The sequence below is a fragment of the Pygocentrus nattereri genome, chromosome 2 (genome assembly GCF_015220715.1).
Source record: "Pygocentrus nattereri isolate fPygNat1 chromosome 2, fPygNat1.pri, whole genome shotgun sequence".
NCBI classification, from domain to species: Eukaryota; Metazoa; Chordata; class Actinopteri; order Characiformes; family Serrasalmidae; genus Pygocentrus; species Pygocentrus nattereri.
This window is the reverse complement of record NC_051212.1, coordinates 14572865-14587977: the sequence shown is the minus strand read 5'-3', so window position 1 is coordinate 14587977 and position 15113 is coordinate 14572865. Positions and strand designations below refer to the sequence as shown.

At 41.1% G+C, this 15113-nt stretch overlaps 2 protein-coding genes across 4 annotated transcripts in view; one reads left to right on the top strand and one right to left on the bottom strand.

Moving 5' to 3' along the window:
- The window catches only part of LOC119266009 (leukocyte immunoglobulin-like receptor subfamily A member 3), a 105582-nt gene extending 93445 nt beyond the window's left edge, over nt 1–12137 (bottom strand). For all 3 annotated transcript variants that reach the window (XM_037547457.1, XM_037547463.1, XM_037547467.1), the window contains exon 1: nt 12084–12137. In XM_037547457.1, the coding sequence (XP_037403354.1) occupies nt 12084–12114 (31 nt within the window). In that variant the 5' untranslated portion in view covers nt 12115–12137. The remainder of the gene's footprint in view (nt 1–12083) is intronic.
- Nucleotides 1–15113, top strand: part of LOC108415343 (carcinoembryonic antigen-related cell adhesion molecule 5-like) — a 653433-nt gene that overhangs the window by 505840 nt on the left and 132480 nt on the right. The window lies entirely within an intron of this gene.

The following is a 15113-nucleotide window of genomic DNA, read 5'->3' as shown; positions in this document are numbered from 1 at the left end:
GGTTTCTCATTCTTTTATTTCACCTTCGTAGTTCAACCTCTGTTTGAGCTGCTTTCAGCATTTCTTTTGTTTATCCTTTTCCCGCCTCTTCATTTCCACCATCTTGAGGTGTTTTACCTGTTGTGACCTTCAGTACATCAGTGGTTCAGTACATAGTTGTTTGGGAGGGAAGTTGGTTCTGAGGTGGAAAAGGGGGCAGTTGTGTCCTTGGAGCACTCCGATAATCAGTTGACATCCTGGTGCTTGGAGATTCTTTGTATCTTAAGTCAAATGTTTAACTTTGTCCAGAAATTCTGATCAGTTTAAGAATTAAAAGCCAAGTCCTCAATAACCATGTATCCAAATTATTGTCCAGGGCCTTTGGAAAAAAATACAGCCCTACTGGATCACAGATCCACATAAAACACTTTCCCACTGAAAGTTCTAGTAACATTTGACAAACAGTAGAAGCTTGAGTTTGTTGGTCCTTGACAGCAGAGGCTTTCTTCTAGCAACGCCCCCAAACTACATGTGGTTATATAGGTGGTAGTTTACTGTGGTTTGGGGAAGCTCTGATAGCAAGAACTAAGTGTCGTCTCCAGTTCCCCTTAGTGACCCTTGGAGATTCTTTGTCCATGTCATCCATTCTCCTCACTTTGTATAGTGCCAGTATAGCCATACGTCCTCTTCCTGGAAGATTCTTAACATCTCCAGTTGTTTTCTTAATTCTTCTTAATTATTTCCATGATGGTGAATATAGGCAACAACTGTTAAACTATTTTTTTGTAGCCATTTCCTGATTTGGTGGAGTTCAACAACATTTTGTTGCACATTGTTGCTGGATTCTCTTTCTCAAAGTGATGGATGACTGTGTTCCACCTCCTGTATATTCCCCAGTGAAACAGGAAGCAAAGGCTGACCATTGAAGTGTTCCTAATCACTCAGGTGCACTTTAAAACATGAAATATGAATGAGAATAAACTTCATTTAGATTTCTAGGGGTGCCAATAATTGTGGCACACATGGATTTAAGAATTTTTTTTACATTAGATTTCATTTTTCTTTGAATGATTAGATCTTAAATAGAGAAGATTTTTGCTAATATTTTGAATAAATCATAAAGTAATTGTTTTTACAGGTCATGTTGCTCATGATTAGCAGGGATGCCAGTATTTGTGGAGGGACACTGAAGATACTACAGTAACCAAAACACACAGAAGCACAGTAACAACTTGATACAGCAGCTCTCACACTGATGAAGACATAGAGAACATTTACTCACAGATTATTACAGAGTGCAAAGGGTCATGTGTGTCATTGGAGAAATCATTGAAGTTCTGGGGTCTCTTCTAGTCTACCTTTGACCCACTGACAGAGGAGGAGGAGGTTTCCACAGGAAATTTCTTTTGGGGGGTTGTGGTATGGAGGGGCTGTAAGGATATCTCACCAGTCCCTGTTTTGCCAGGTGGGGTGATGGGAGCACAGTGGATGCAGAGTCCTCTGTGGCAGAAGGTCTAAAAGTTCTGCCTACTGTTTTGGAGATTGCTAAGGAGACAGAGTAGAGCTCTATCGCCGCAGGCCTGCCTGGCTCTGTGGATGTCGTGGCAGCCTGCCTGGTTCCGTGGACATAACAGCAGGCCACTTGGCTCCCTGGACATTGCAGCACGTTCCAGCAGAGCGGCTTAGCCTGCACCTGAGGATTTCAGTACAACCTCCAAGCTTCTTGACCACAAGGCCTCAGAGTTTCCTAACCCTGCCCATGGTCTCAGCATCTCCGAATGTGTCTTTGTTCTCCGTGTCTTCTAACACACTAGTCCATGTGTCTCCTGTTCCTGTGCACTGGGTGGCTTCTGTTTCTGTTCTCGCTTATGGTCCTGTTTCTACACCGGGAGCGGCTCCGAGAGCTGCTAAAGTTGTTCCGCTGTCATGATCTCCTGTGCTAAGCTCCTGATCTGGTGCTGGTTTACCAAGGCACTCCATTGTCAGCTTTTTGGCTTGTAGCTCCTGTGGATGCTCCTCATGTTGCAGTGCTGGCTTCCTGAGCTGCTCCAGTGCCCGCTTTTAGGATAAATTCTCCAGAGCTGGTTTCCTAGTGACTGACTCTACCAGTCTACAGTGCTGGTCCTGTCCCTGTCCCATCTGATCCAGTTAATGGATTGCCTGTTCCTCTGGACTTTCTGTTGGCTGGGACCGTGCCTCTTTATGGTCCAGACCCACCATCTTTGCACTTCAGGAGCACTTGTATAGGCATGGTTCTGTCATGTCTCCTCTCCTCTGAGGGACTGACTGACATGGACTAAGGGTCCATGGGGGCTTAACAAAAGGGGGGCTAACAAAGTATCATAGAAACAGATGGACTACAGTCTGTAATTGTAGAACTACAAAGTGAACCTATAAAGTAAGAGGAACTGATAAAATGGACAATGAGCGCAGAAACAATGAGGTGGTCATAACATTTGTCTGAATCTTGAAAGAAGTCACTTCGCACTTGCACCCTGCCTCAGCCTCTGTTACACAAAGACTCACTGTATATAATATAATACAGTGATTTCTTGGTAAAGTGGGACACTTAATATTGTTCCTCCTCTTTTTTCCATTTTTTTTCTTTCTAATTACTTACAGCACAGGGATATAAAAGTGTAGCAGTTACAAATGTAGTTAACATTTGTAAAGTTTCCTTATATTTAATTTCGTTTGTCCCACTTTACCATTTGTCAGATTAGCAAAATGAGAGCGAATTTTGTGGCATCAGCGTAGAGAAGCTAATTAGTTAGTTAATAATTGAATTCTTCTCTTAGCCTAGGTCATGTACCCAAATCATTCAAACTAGCAGTGATTAAACCTTTGATAAAGAAGCCAAATCTTAACCCCAGTGAATTGTCAAGCTACAGACCCATTTCCAACTTATCATTTATTTCTAAGATTTTAGAAAAAGCTGTAGCCCAGCAACTCTGTTCCTGTCTACATAAGAACAAGATGTATGAAAAATTCCAATCTGGTTTTAGGCCCCACCACAGCACAGAGACGGCTCTAGTTAAGATAAATGATCCTCTGATCAAGGCCACGTATCTCTGCTGGTACTGCTCAATCTAACTGCAGCTTTTGACACTATAGATCATTCTATTCTTTTCTGTATCTCACTGACCGGTTTGAGTTTATACAATTAAATAATGCATCATCTAATTATATAAAAGTGAAATGTGGAGTTCCACAAGGTTCTGTTTTAGGTCCTCTGTTATTCACATTATACATGTTACCATTAGACTTAGTTATAAATAGACATGGAATTAGTTTCCACTGCTATGCTGATGATACACAGCTGTACATGTCAGCCAAACCAGAAGATAAATCCAGATTAAATAAAATAAAAGACTGTGTAAAAGATATAAGAAACTGGATGCTCCAGAATTTCGTTCTTTTAAACCCAGATAAAACAGTTCTCCTTCTTGGTCCAAAGGCTGCTCAGAATAATTGCTCAGATTTATTGTTAAATCTTGATGACTTCTCTGCAATACCTGGTTCAGTAGCTAAAAATCTTGGTGTGACGATTGATTCAGATCTAATGTTTAATAAACACACAGGTAATATTACAAAGACAGCGTTTCTTCACCTCCAAAACTTTTCAAAGTTAAGAAATGCATTATCCCTACATGACGCTGAACAATTGGTTCATGCCTTTGTAACTTCAAAGCTAGACTACTGTAATGCGTTGTTGTCAGGATGCTCCAACAGGAACCTAAATAAACTCCAATGAGTTCAGAATGCTGCAGCTAGAGTACTCACTAAAACCAGGACATTTGATCACCAGCCCAGTTTTAACAGCATTACACTGGCTTCCTATCAAATTCCGTATTGACTATAAAATTCTCTTATTGACGTGTAAAGCCCTGCATGGTCTCTCATCGGAGTACCTGCAAGATCTTATTTCCCATTATGAACTGCCTCGCTTAATCCTGTAAGGGGGAGCGAGGAGGCGGACGCACACGCTGAGATAAGCGACATTTATTACGGGCAAATCCAGGGTCGTGGTCAGAACAGTCCAGGGTCAATGAGCCGACACGTACAGAGTTAGGGTAGGACATAACAAAGACTAGAATCAACACAACCAAAGACCAGGTACAATGAAACAACGATACAAAGATACAAAGACTGGCAAACACAAGGGGCAAACACAGGGCTTAAATACACGTAACAATGAGGGACAGGTGAAAACAATCAGGGGCGGAGTTACAAAACCAAAACAAGAGCACATGGACAGGACTGGGAGGAGCCAACCGTGACAGTCCGATCACAGGATGCTGGTTTTCTACTGGTTCCTAAAATTCAGAAGACCTCAATGGGTGGAAGAGCTTTGTCTTACAAAGCCCCCAAATTGTGGCATAATCTCCCAGTTAATGTTTGGGACTCTGACACAGTCTCAACCTTTAAGTCTAGACTGAAAACATTTGTTTAGTTTAGCTTTTGATAATTAGCCTTCCCCTTTATCTAAAGGCAGGAGATCCAGGGGTTCATGGGCATAGTGTAAAGGGGAGTGAGGAGGCGGACGCACACGCTGAGATAAGCGAGATTTATTATGGGCAAATCCAGGGACATAGTCGAGACAGTCCTGTCAACGCACATGGAGTGGGAGGAGCCAATCGTGCCACATAGAGGCTTATGGTAAACTGACATGTTGGTGCTGTTGACCCACCACATCACGCGATCACACAGGTTTGTTTACAGTAGAGTGGGGGGATCCCAGTGTCTCAAGGTACTCTCATATCTATGCTACCTTCTGGTTCTCTCCTTTTAGTTTGTGCTGTTATAGTTAGATCTGCCAGAGTCACCAACCACAATCTGGGGGAAATCATACTTATTACAGTCTCACTCCTGACCAGAACTAATTTTGTCTCTTTACTCTTCCTGAGATAATGACTGCCCTCCCATCTTGCTGAAGTCTGACCATCAGGGCCTCCTCCTCACCATCACCAACCTGCTCTCCTTTTCATTTGTGCCAACTGCATCACCCTCAATTACATCACTGTGCCATCCAGATGCACCAGCATTGAGATAGGATGGGACTGTTTCAGCTCACTCCCACTTTTCATGAAGACTCAGTCAGAAACTGCCTCTACCAGTGCAGTTTCTAAAGCTTTACTATCCAGTCTTCAGAGATCCTCTTAGCTTTTAGTTGGTATTTAGCTTATTAAATTGTAAACACTGTTTGACCAGAGGAGGATGGGTCTCCCCTTGTGAGTCTTGGTTCCTCCCAAGGTTTCTTCCTCCAGACTGAGGGAGTTTCCTTGCCACCGTCGCCTCTGGCTTGCTCACTGCAGGATATATGTTGTAACTGTGTGTTTTCAAACTTCTGTAAAGCTGCTTTGTGACTACATTGTTATAAAAAGCGCTATATAAATAAACTTGAATTGAATTGAGGAGGGCTGCACAACTTCAGCCCTGGCTGGTATTCAGCACAGTTTAGTTTTCTTTACTTGAACACACCCTCCAAACCAGGCAATTAACAGATAAATGTAGTCAGGTGTATTTGTGTAGGTTAATCACAACTCTGCTGGACAATGGCCCTCCAGGTTGTCAATGTGGAACAAGACTGAGGGAACGCCATGATTACCATCACAAGAAGTGCCACAGCAGAAAGGCAGAGGTCACCAACAGCCATAAACTTGACCCTCACGGTGACCAACCCTTAACACACAACACCCCAATATGCAATAAGCCACAAATAACACTTTACACCGACAAAGACATTCAAACATTACAGTTCCTTTTTAGGAGGCTGTGCACACACCATGTGCCTCTGTGTGGCCGCTCCCATGGCCACAACTCCTGAGCCCCTCCTGAGGCAGCGACAGCCAGTGTGGATTGATGCAGTATTACTGTTAAACTGGGACGGCCACACAAGTCATTTTAAGAAGACTTCTATGTCATGACATGCTTTCAAATAAATCAATAAATGCAATATTTATCAACAGTAATGATTACAGTAATCAGTAGTAACTACTGGCAAATATAGATTTTCATGCCTGTTAAAAGGAGATCCAGACGTTTGTGTTTGCTAGCTGGACAGATTTTGGTTTGAGACTTTATTTAAATTTTTTCCTGTAGACACTTGGATATCAGCCATAAATATAATTTTAGTACATATTACAATTTAAAATAAACACAGGTGGATTATATCCTTAGCAGGACATGCCACCTAAAGGAGATTGGAGATTGTAAAGTGGTGCCAGGGGAAAGTGTAGCAAGGCAGCATAGGGTGGTTGTCTGTAGAATGAGATTAGAAATAAAGAAGAGGAAGAGAGTGAAGACAGAGCCAAAGATTACATGGTGGAAGCTGAAGGAGGAGGAAGGTTGCAGGCAGTTCAGGGAAAAATTGCAACAGGCCCTTGGGGGTCCTACCTGAGGACTGGGAAACTACAGCTAAGGTGGTGAGAGAAACTGGCAAGAATGTTTTGGGTGTTTCGTCTGGTCAGAGGAAAGAAGACAAGGAAAGTTGGTGGTGGAATGAGGAAGTCCAGGAGAGTATTCAGAAGAAGAAGGCAGCTAAGAAAAAGTGGGATAACCAGAGAGATGAAGGAAGTAGGCAGGAGTACTGTGAGGCTAGTCGCATAGCGAAAAGAATGGTGGCAAAGGCAAAGGCTCAGGCCTATGATGAGCTGTATAAGAGGCTGGACAGTAAAGAAGGAGTAAAGGACTTGTATCGTTTGGCTAAACGGAGATATAGAGCTGAAAAGAATGTACAGCAGGTTAGGCTGATAAACGATAAAGAGGGAAATGTACTAGTGAGTGAACAGAGTGTTGTAGATGGAAGGAGTACTTTGAAGAACTAATGAATGAGGAAAACGAGAGAGAGAGAGAGGAGGACAACGGGGGGAGTGATAGTGGATCAGGAAGTGCAGAGAATTGGTAAGGTGGAAGTGAGGGCAGCTTTAAAAAGGATGAAGAATGGAAAGGCAGTTGGTCCAGATGACATTCCTGTGGAGGTATGGAGATGTTTAGGAGAGAAGTGGACCTTTTAACCAGGTTGTTTAACAAAATCCTGGAGAGTGAGAGGATGCCTGATGAGTGGAGAAGCAGTGTACTGGTCCCCATTTTTAAGAACTAGGGTGATGTGCAGAGCTGCAGTAACTACAGAGGTATAAAGTTGATGAGCCACACCATGAAGGTATGGGAAAGAGTTGTTGAAGCAAGGCTAAAGCGAGAGGTTCAGATCAGTGAGCAGCAGTTTGGTTCCATGCCCAGAAAGAGTACCACAGATGCAATTTTTGTGTTGAGAGTGTTGGTAGAGAAGTACAGAGAAGGTCAGAAGGAGCTACATTGTGTCTTTGTGGATCTAGAGAAGGCATATGATAGGGTGCCAAGACAGGAACTGTAGTACTGTATGAGGAAGTCGGGTGTAGCTGAAAAGTATGTTAGGGTGGTGCAGGACATGTATGAGGATAGTGAGACAGTGGTGAGGTGTGCAGTTGGAGTGACAAATGGTTTCAAGGTGAAGGTGCGGTTACATCAGGGATCAGCTTTGAGCCCCTTCTTGTTTGCAATGTTGATGGAAAGGTTGACAGATGAGGTCAGGCAGGAGGCTCCATGGACCATGATGTTTGCAGATGACATTGTAATCTGTGGTGAGAGTAGAGAGCAGGTGGAAGAGAATCTGGAGAGGTGGAGGTTTGCACTGGAGAGGAGAGGAATGAAGGTCAGTAGAGACCAGACGGAATACATGTGTGTGAATGAGAGGGAGGCAGGTGGAAAGTTGAAGATGCGAGGAGTAGAGGTCGTAAAGGTGGATGACTTCAAATATCTTGGGTCAACCATCCAGAGCAATGGACAGTGCAGAAAAGAGGTGAAGAAGAGGGTGCAGGCAGGATGGAGTGGGTGGAGATGGGTGTCAGGGCTGATGACAATGAAAATGGAGAAGAGGAAAAGTAAAGAGAGATGAGAACATAAGAGTGAAGAATAAAAGAGAAATAGGAATAAAGAAAAAGAGAGAATAAGAGTTAAAGAGAGACGCCGCAGGTTTGGACTAAAGCCCTCTGGGAGGCGGTTTTAGACGGGCCTAAAATCTTGGAAAAATCACTTGGTGAGTTTCGGGTCAGTTCTAAGGAACTGGAGGTGTAGAATGGGGAAAAATCAATGGTGTAGTTTGTAGTTTGTTTGTATGCTGGTGAGCAGCGTCTTCATACAACACTAGTAAATAAATGAGACCGAGGAGGCAGCGCGGAGCAGCTCGTCTGTTTCTTTACTAACTCACTCAACAAGAGAGGGCGGGAGGACACTTACTTCAAAATAAGAGTCTTACTGAACTGCAACACAACACACAACCAGTTCCCACTCGATCACTAGTTGACGAACAGTGTCTGACGCAGCTTTTCACTGAATGATCTGCACCTCAGCAGGTGGCACAAATTTAGAAGGAGCAATAAGAAAAAGGAGCGGCGGATAAAGCACGTTATAGGAGAAGTATGAATGAGTCGACTTTGAGGATTTAGGAGTAAGTGTTTGTGTTTTTAGGATGATGTTGAATTTGCTGTTTTTTTTTTTTTTTTTTTTTTTGAATTTGCTTTGTGTCTCTGTGGTATGGTCAGTGTCTCTCTGTCTATGTGTTGCGCTTGTTCCAGCTGTGTGTGTGTCAGCTTTTCACAGCTTGGTGTGTGTGTGTGTGTGTGTGTGTGTGTGTGTGTGTGTGTGTGGAGATCAGTGAGGATATTTTGTTTGCGTGAGTAAAGAAAAATGTAACAAGTATTTATAATAATAAATATTTAAATAATAAATATAATTGTGGGGGAGTTGAGGAGCAGGAGAAGGAGGCGCAGATGAGAAGGCAGCTGGCCAGTGCATCACACGGATTGAGACTTGCTGACGACAGCGTATATATAAGATACTACATGCTGCAGTCAATTAAGAGAGGCTTGGCAACGGACTGACCAGTTAATGCTTTTAATTTATTAATTGAGTATAATTATTTGGTTTAAACTCAGTTACAAATGTGAGTTATTCTGATTTGAACTGTGTTGGGGATTCAATATTGAGACTGTATGATGATTTGAGGTGCATGGGTGTGGAGTCGTGTTGCATGTTGGCGCAGTTTTTATAAAAAAAAAAACGTAACACAGCCTCCCACAATGCCAGATCTAATCTAAACTAATGCTGTCCTCATCATTCTTTAACCATGACAGTCTGATTTCTGAGCTCCTGCGACCGATGGGTGCACTCTGCGGTTTATTGTTGGTTAATTTAAAGCAGTTAAAATCAAGCCTTTATTCCACTGCTGTTTGTTTTTGATTTTATAATCTGTGAAACTGTAAAATGAAGCTATTTCTTTTTCGACTGAATTGCACGGAAGATGAGCGTCGAGAATGTTCTCTGTACTGGCACCCAGGTCTTGGAATGAACTCCCACTGGCTGTCCGAACAGCAGAGTCTCTTGCTGTCTTCAAACGCAGACTGAAGACTCATCTCTTTACACAGCACTTAAATGAGCATTGAATTATAAGCTGCACTTATTTTATTTATTGTATTGTATCTTATTGTTATTGTATTGCATTGAATGGCACAGAGTTCTGCGTTCAACTCTGTTTCTTTTTCTCTTGGTGTCTACAGTGACATATTTGTTTCTAGCAGTATCTGAGCTCAGGACTGTCTTTCTCTCTAAGCTATTGGTAACTAGCAAAGATACTTTCTCTAGATTGACAAATCACTTCTTGTAAGTCGCTCTGGATAAGAGCATCTGCTAAATGCTGTAAATGTAAATGAATAACCGTCAAAGCCAGAATTGACCCATTTGCCATTCTTCAATACTGGATTTTGAAGTGAAAATCAAATGAAGGTAGACAGACCTGAGGACCAGTCTGATGACCAACGGGGTAAAGAAATGAAGTGTCGCACTCTGACTGTAAATTTTAACAATACTGTAAATTTTTACTCCCATTTTAACAGAATCGCATGAAACATCATCAACGATCAGAAGATCGTTCTGCCTTTGTTCATTTCTCTTGTATTGTTTCTGTAAAGGAGATGTTGAGCTTGTTATAAAGGTTTGCTGAGCTGGAGAAAGTAATGTCTCTGAAAGTGTCCCACTGCAGCAACATTCACCTTATATTATATTAATCTGAATAAAGTAAATTCAGCACATCAGTACGTTTATCACGGAGCACTGGCCAAACACTGCAGAGTCTCACAGTATATCTACAGCATCAATGACCACCGCCGCTGATACTGTCACTAATACAAGATGAACCTACAGTAAGATCTACTGAATTATGATGTTACAGGTTGGACACACTGTGCTTTACCAGCAGGAGTGATAAACTCATCTTTCACAACAGAATTGATTTCTTACCAAGGAAGAAACACAATGTCCTGCCAATATACCTGCTCGGGTTACACAGACTTGAAGACCTGAAAACTTCATGATCGGTAATCAATACTCAAATTCCAATCTCCAAATTATCCATTTTAAATATCATTACAGATTACACTCACCGCCCACTTTATTAGGTACACCTTGCTAGTTAAAGGTTGGACCCCTTTTGCCTTCAGAACTGCCTTAATTCTAAACACCTTTAATAGATGTTGGAAACATTATTTGAGTTACTGTTGCCTTTCTATCATCTTGAACTAATCTGCCCATTCTCCTCTGACATCAACAAGACATTTTCGTCCACACAACTGACTGCTCACTGGATATTTCCTCTTTTTCAGACCGTTCTCTGTAAACGCTAGATTTGGTTGTGTGAAAATTCCAGGAGATCAGCAGTTTCTGAAATACTCAGACCAGCCCATCTGGCACCAACAACCACGCCACGTTCAAAGTTGCTTAAATCACCTTTCTTCCCCCATTCTGATGCTCAGTCTGCACTTCAGCAAGTTGTCTTGACCACCTCTACATGCATAAATGCATTGAGTTGTGGCCATGTGATTGGCTGATTAGCTATTTGTGTTAACAAGCAACTGAACAGGTTGCTTGTGAGTGTATATTGGATGCCACAGTAATGCTTTATAAAAGCTGCTTTAAATCCTGGCTGTAACCGTCACCCACAACAGAAACAATTGGGAACATATTGCAGATGTTGTGGGATGTGAGGAGCTTCATGACTTCTGAATAAATGTTACTAACAGATTATCTGCTCTGATTGGGAAAGAAATCTCTGTGGATCCAACTGTATTATTGCTTAACCAAGACTCCAGTTTAGCCCTGACAGGAAAACTAAAGAAGATCTGGATCACTGGTTTAACATCTGCTAAAAATCACTGTGCAGAGATGTTTATCCCACATAATCTTAGTGTACGACACTATTTCTGCTACTTGACCACAGTACTGTTAGAATCAGCTGCAGCTACAGTCAATAATGCTGGAGCATCTACTCTTCAGACGTGGAGACAGGTTTGTTTAATGTGGTGAAAAGATTGAAGCAAATGGTATGAAGCACATTATATAAGCCAGCATCTTTATTTTAATGTGTTTTCACTCATTTTATTACTTAACATCTTATTTATAGTTTGGTCAGTGATGTAAAGTACAGATGGAGGGGATGAATGGACCGGTCAGATGGGGGAGGGATGTTTTTGGTTTGCTTCAGTTCTGAAATATTTTAATAAAATGCTGTATGACAGAAACATCATGCAAACTTTAACTTAAGAAAAAAAATCAATGGAACCAAATATGTAATTTTGTATCCAATGAGTTTGAATGAGGAACACGCATAAGCAAAGGCATTATTAATCAACAATACAAAAGTGAGTGATATGTTTTAAATTTAGTTTTAGGCCATGACTTATTATTTAAAGTCATTTAAGAGTCACTCAGACGTGAGCTGTCTATTTTAATTAAATATTAATTTACTAATTAAGGACACAAATACATGTTCATTGATAATGACCCACAATGCAGAGTAGAGCTCATATCATTTTCTAATAAACATGTCAAAGGACCTCCAACTGAAACTCTCCACACTCTGAATTCAGCATGACAGAAAAGCTTGTAAACCATCTGAACTACATACAGTTACTGAATCACACAGAAGCTGATCATCTCAGAGCCCTCAGACTGAATATTAACAACTTCATACAGCAGCTCTCACTCTAATGAAGACATAGAGAACATTTACTCACAGAGTATCACAGAGAGAGACCTGAACTCCATACTGTCCCCGTAATGACTGACTGACTGACTGAGCAGTGCGTTCAACAATCAACTTCCTGTGTTCTTACACTCACAGCACACGTCACAGAGAGAGAGAGATGGAAAACAATACAATTCAGGAAAACCGAAAGGAAAAACTCGAGTGCCAACATCTGGATAAATCATCCAAGGATTAGTACTTATATCCTTTGTAGAATTGCTTTAGTTTAGCCATATTGGAAGGTTCTTGAACAAGAACTGCCCCTTTAACTGCCCCTGGTCCTTAAGAGTACAAGTCAGGACTGTGACTAGGCCCCTCCAAAACTTTAATCCATTCAGACGTGGACCTGGCCTTGTGCATTGGGTCTTTATTGTGTTGTAAAACCCATTTACACTTGAGCTTCAGATCACAGACCGAAGACTGGATGATGTTCTATATTAGAAAGCAGAACTCATGGTTCCATCAATTATAGCAAGCTGACCACGTTTTTTAGCAGTGAAGTATCCCTACACCATCATACTACCACCACCATGTTTTACTGTTGATATGATGTTATTAGTAGAATACAGTGATAGCTTTACACCAGATGTTATGGGACCCAGAAAAAGTTCCACTTATTACTCATCAGTCCATAAAACATTCCAATATTTTTGGAGGTCATCAAGGTGATTTTTGGCAATTGAGAGGAATTTTCTTCTTGATTGTGTTTTTGCTTTGCAACTCTTTCATGGAGAACTCTCTTTCCAGTGGTGGAATCATGAACATGGACCTTCTCTGAGATGAGAATCATCTGCAGTCTCTTAGATGTGCATCTGGGTTGTTTTGTGATTTCCTGGATGAGTTGCTGCTGTGCTCTTGGAACAATGTTGATAGGCCTTTCACTTCTGGGAAGATTCATCATTGTTCCACAAGTGTTCTTCATTTGGAGAAAATGGCTCGCACTGTGGTTCACTGGAGTCCCAGAGCTTTGGAAATGGCTGTGTAACATTTTCATGATTTATACGTTTTAATAACTCTTCTTAATTTTGGAATTTATTTTCATTGTGGCACAGTGTGCTGCTTGTTGAGATCTTTTGGACTACTTTACAGAGCTGGAAAGGTTCTGTTTAAATGATGATTAGATTCAACAGGGATGGCAGAAATCAAGCTTGGGTGTGTCTTATTGAATTGATCCAAATGATCAACTACATTTGGTTAATTGGTTGATTTAGTAACTAAAGAGTGGCAAATACTCAAATACACAGGGCCAGTTGGCATTGAATAACTTTTGCCTACATTTAAGTGAAATAATTATTTAAAAAATGAAAAGACAAAACAAAAAACATTTTTACTCGTTATCTTTAAAATCTAGTAAAATAACTAATAAATCGGGTACAACTTTTTAAATTTTACTTTTACAGTTACTTTTTCACAGCACAGAGCTTTTACCACTGAGTGATTTTACCAGATTAAATTATTTTGATCATTTTTTAATGGAATTAAAATGTTCCATTAAAAGACTGACTTACAGACTCATACAGTGTCTGAGAGAAACTGGCCAATGAAAGAGCACATTAGAGGGTCATCACATGGTGTAAAATGTCAATGATCCCTAATCTGCACTAATCCAGAGACTTTACACTAAATATCAGTCATTTAAGGGAATCTTCATGTGCAGTACTTTCAAGCAGACTCAGCCGAGTCCTGAAACCATGTGCATCCAAATATGGTAGATAATTTGAAAAAGGAAGTGCAGAGAGAGCTTCATCTGTTTCTATATTTGATGCCAAACATGACTGGGTGAGAGATGTTACTGATTAGCATGCGAGCAGTCGGTACACATGGTTCATCATGTTGTGTTAATGGGGTTTTAGTACAAACGGATCATCAGTTCTGCTCTTAGAGGCAGTGAGAGGCCTGATATCAGATTTAACCCCCTCTGTGCTGCTCTGGACTCCAGCTGGAAGGTGCACATGTGTGTTTCACTGCATGGTGTGATTGAGTGCGGCTGCGTAGGTTATGTGTCTGTTTTGATTGCTCAGATCATTTACAGTTTACATTTTAGTTTTTTCTTCTGTTATTTCTATGCAATCAATTTGTAATTTGGATTAAATCTAAGTAAAAGAACAGTCAGAGCTCAGTTGAGGCCCACTGTCGTCATGGAGCTTTCTGCATCACTGAGTTTCAATTCCTCTTTAGGTGAAGGTGTCATTGCCACTATTTAACTACAGAAGTCAGACCACAACCCTCTAAATAACTCCCCTCTGCTCTCAAACCTGAAACCTCTACTGGATTTCTGTGGCTGTATGACCAGTGAAACAGTGCTCAGAGTTTTTTTTTTTTTATTTTTAATGTAGTTCATATTCCTGCTTCAAGGTCAGTCCACACCAACTCTCCTAAGGCCTGTCTGTCACTTAATGGATTGTCATGAATAAAATTCAAGCAAATTTTCAGTTTCACTCATGCAGCCATGTATAGGCTACATTTTATTGTTTTCAGTGCAGAAGCAACCACAACAACATGTTGAAGCTATTATTTGGCAAACATGAGACACTTTTGTGAGTCAGCAGTATTTGGGGGATTGAGTGCACTCTGTTGGATCTTTTTAGCATCATATAGGGGACACACTGTTACACTGACAACAGAACACAAGAACTAAATGTCATACAGTGATCAGTACAGCGATTCTGAGATTTTGAAAGTTCTGTAGTGTCCACATAACATGGATCAGTTTTCACACACTAACTATATTCTCCTGAGCTTGTCCTGCAGAAATGCTCCCACTGTCTGCACACAGGACTGCAGTTTTTTGCTTGTTTTTATTTATTTCTCTTTGGAAGTATCCGTATACATGAACAGATACAAATGCCTTTACTATTTACTTTACTTTTAATAACAGCAAAAACCTGTGAAATGTACTGTGTTACTAAAGTGACAGCAGAGCACGAGGCCTTTTAGCCCCTCCTCCACTGATCGAACCCACAAAGCTGAACCAACATGGAGAGAAACCACAATGACCGTTTTAACACCCGTGCTCGGA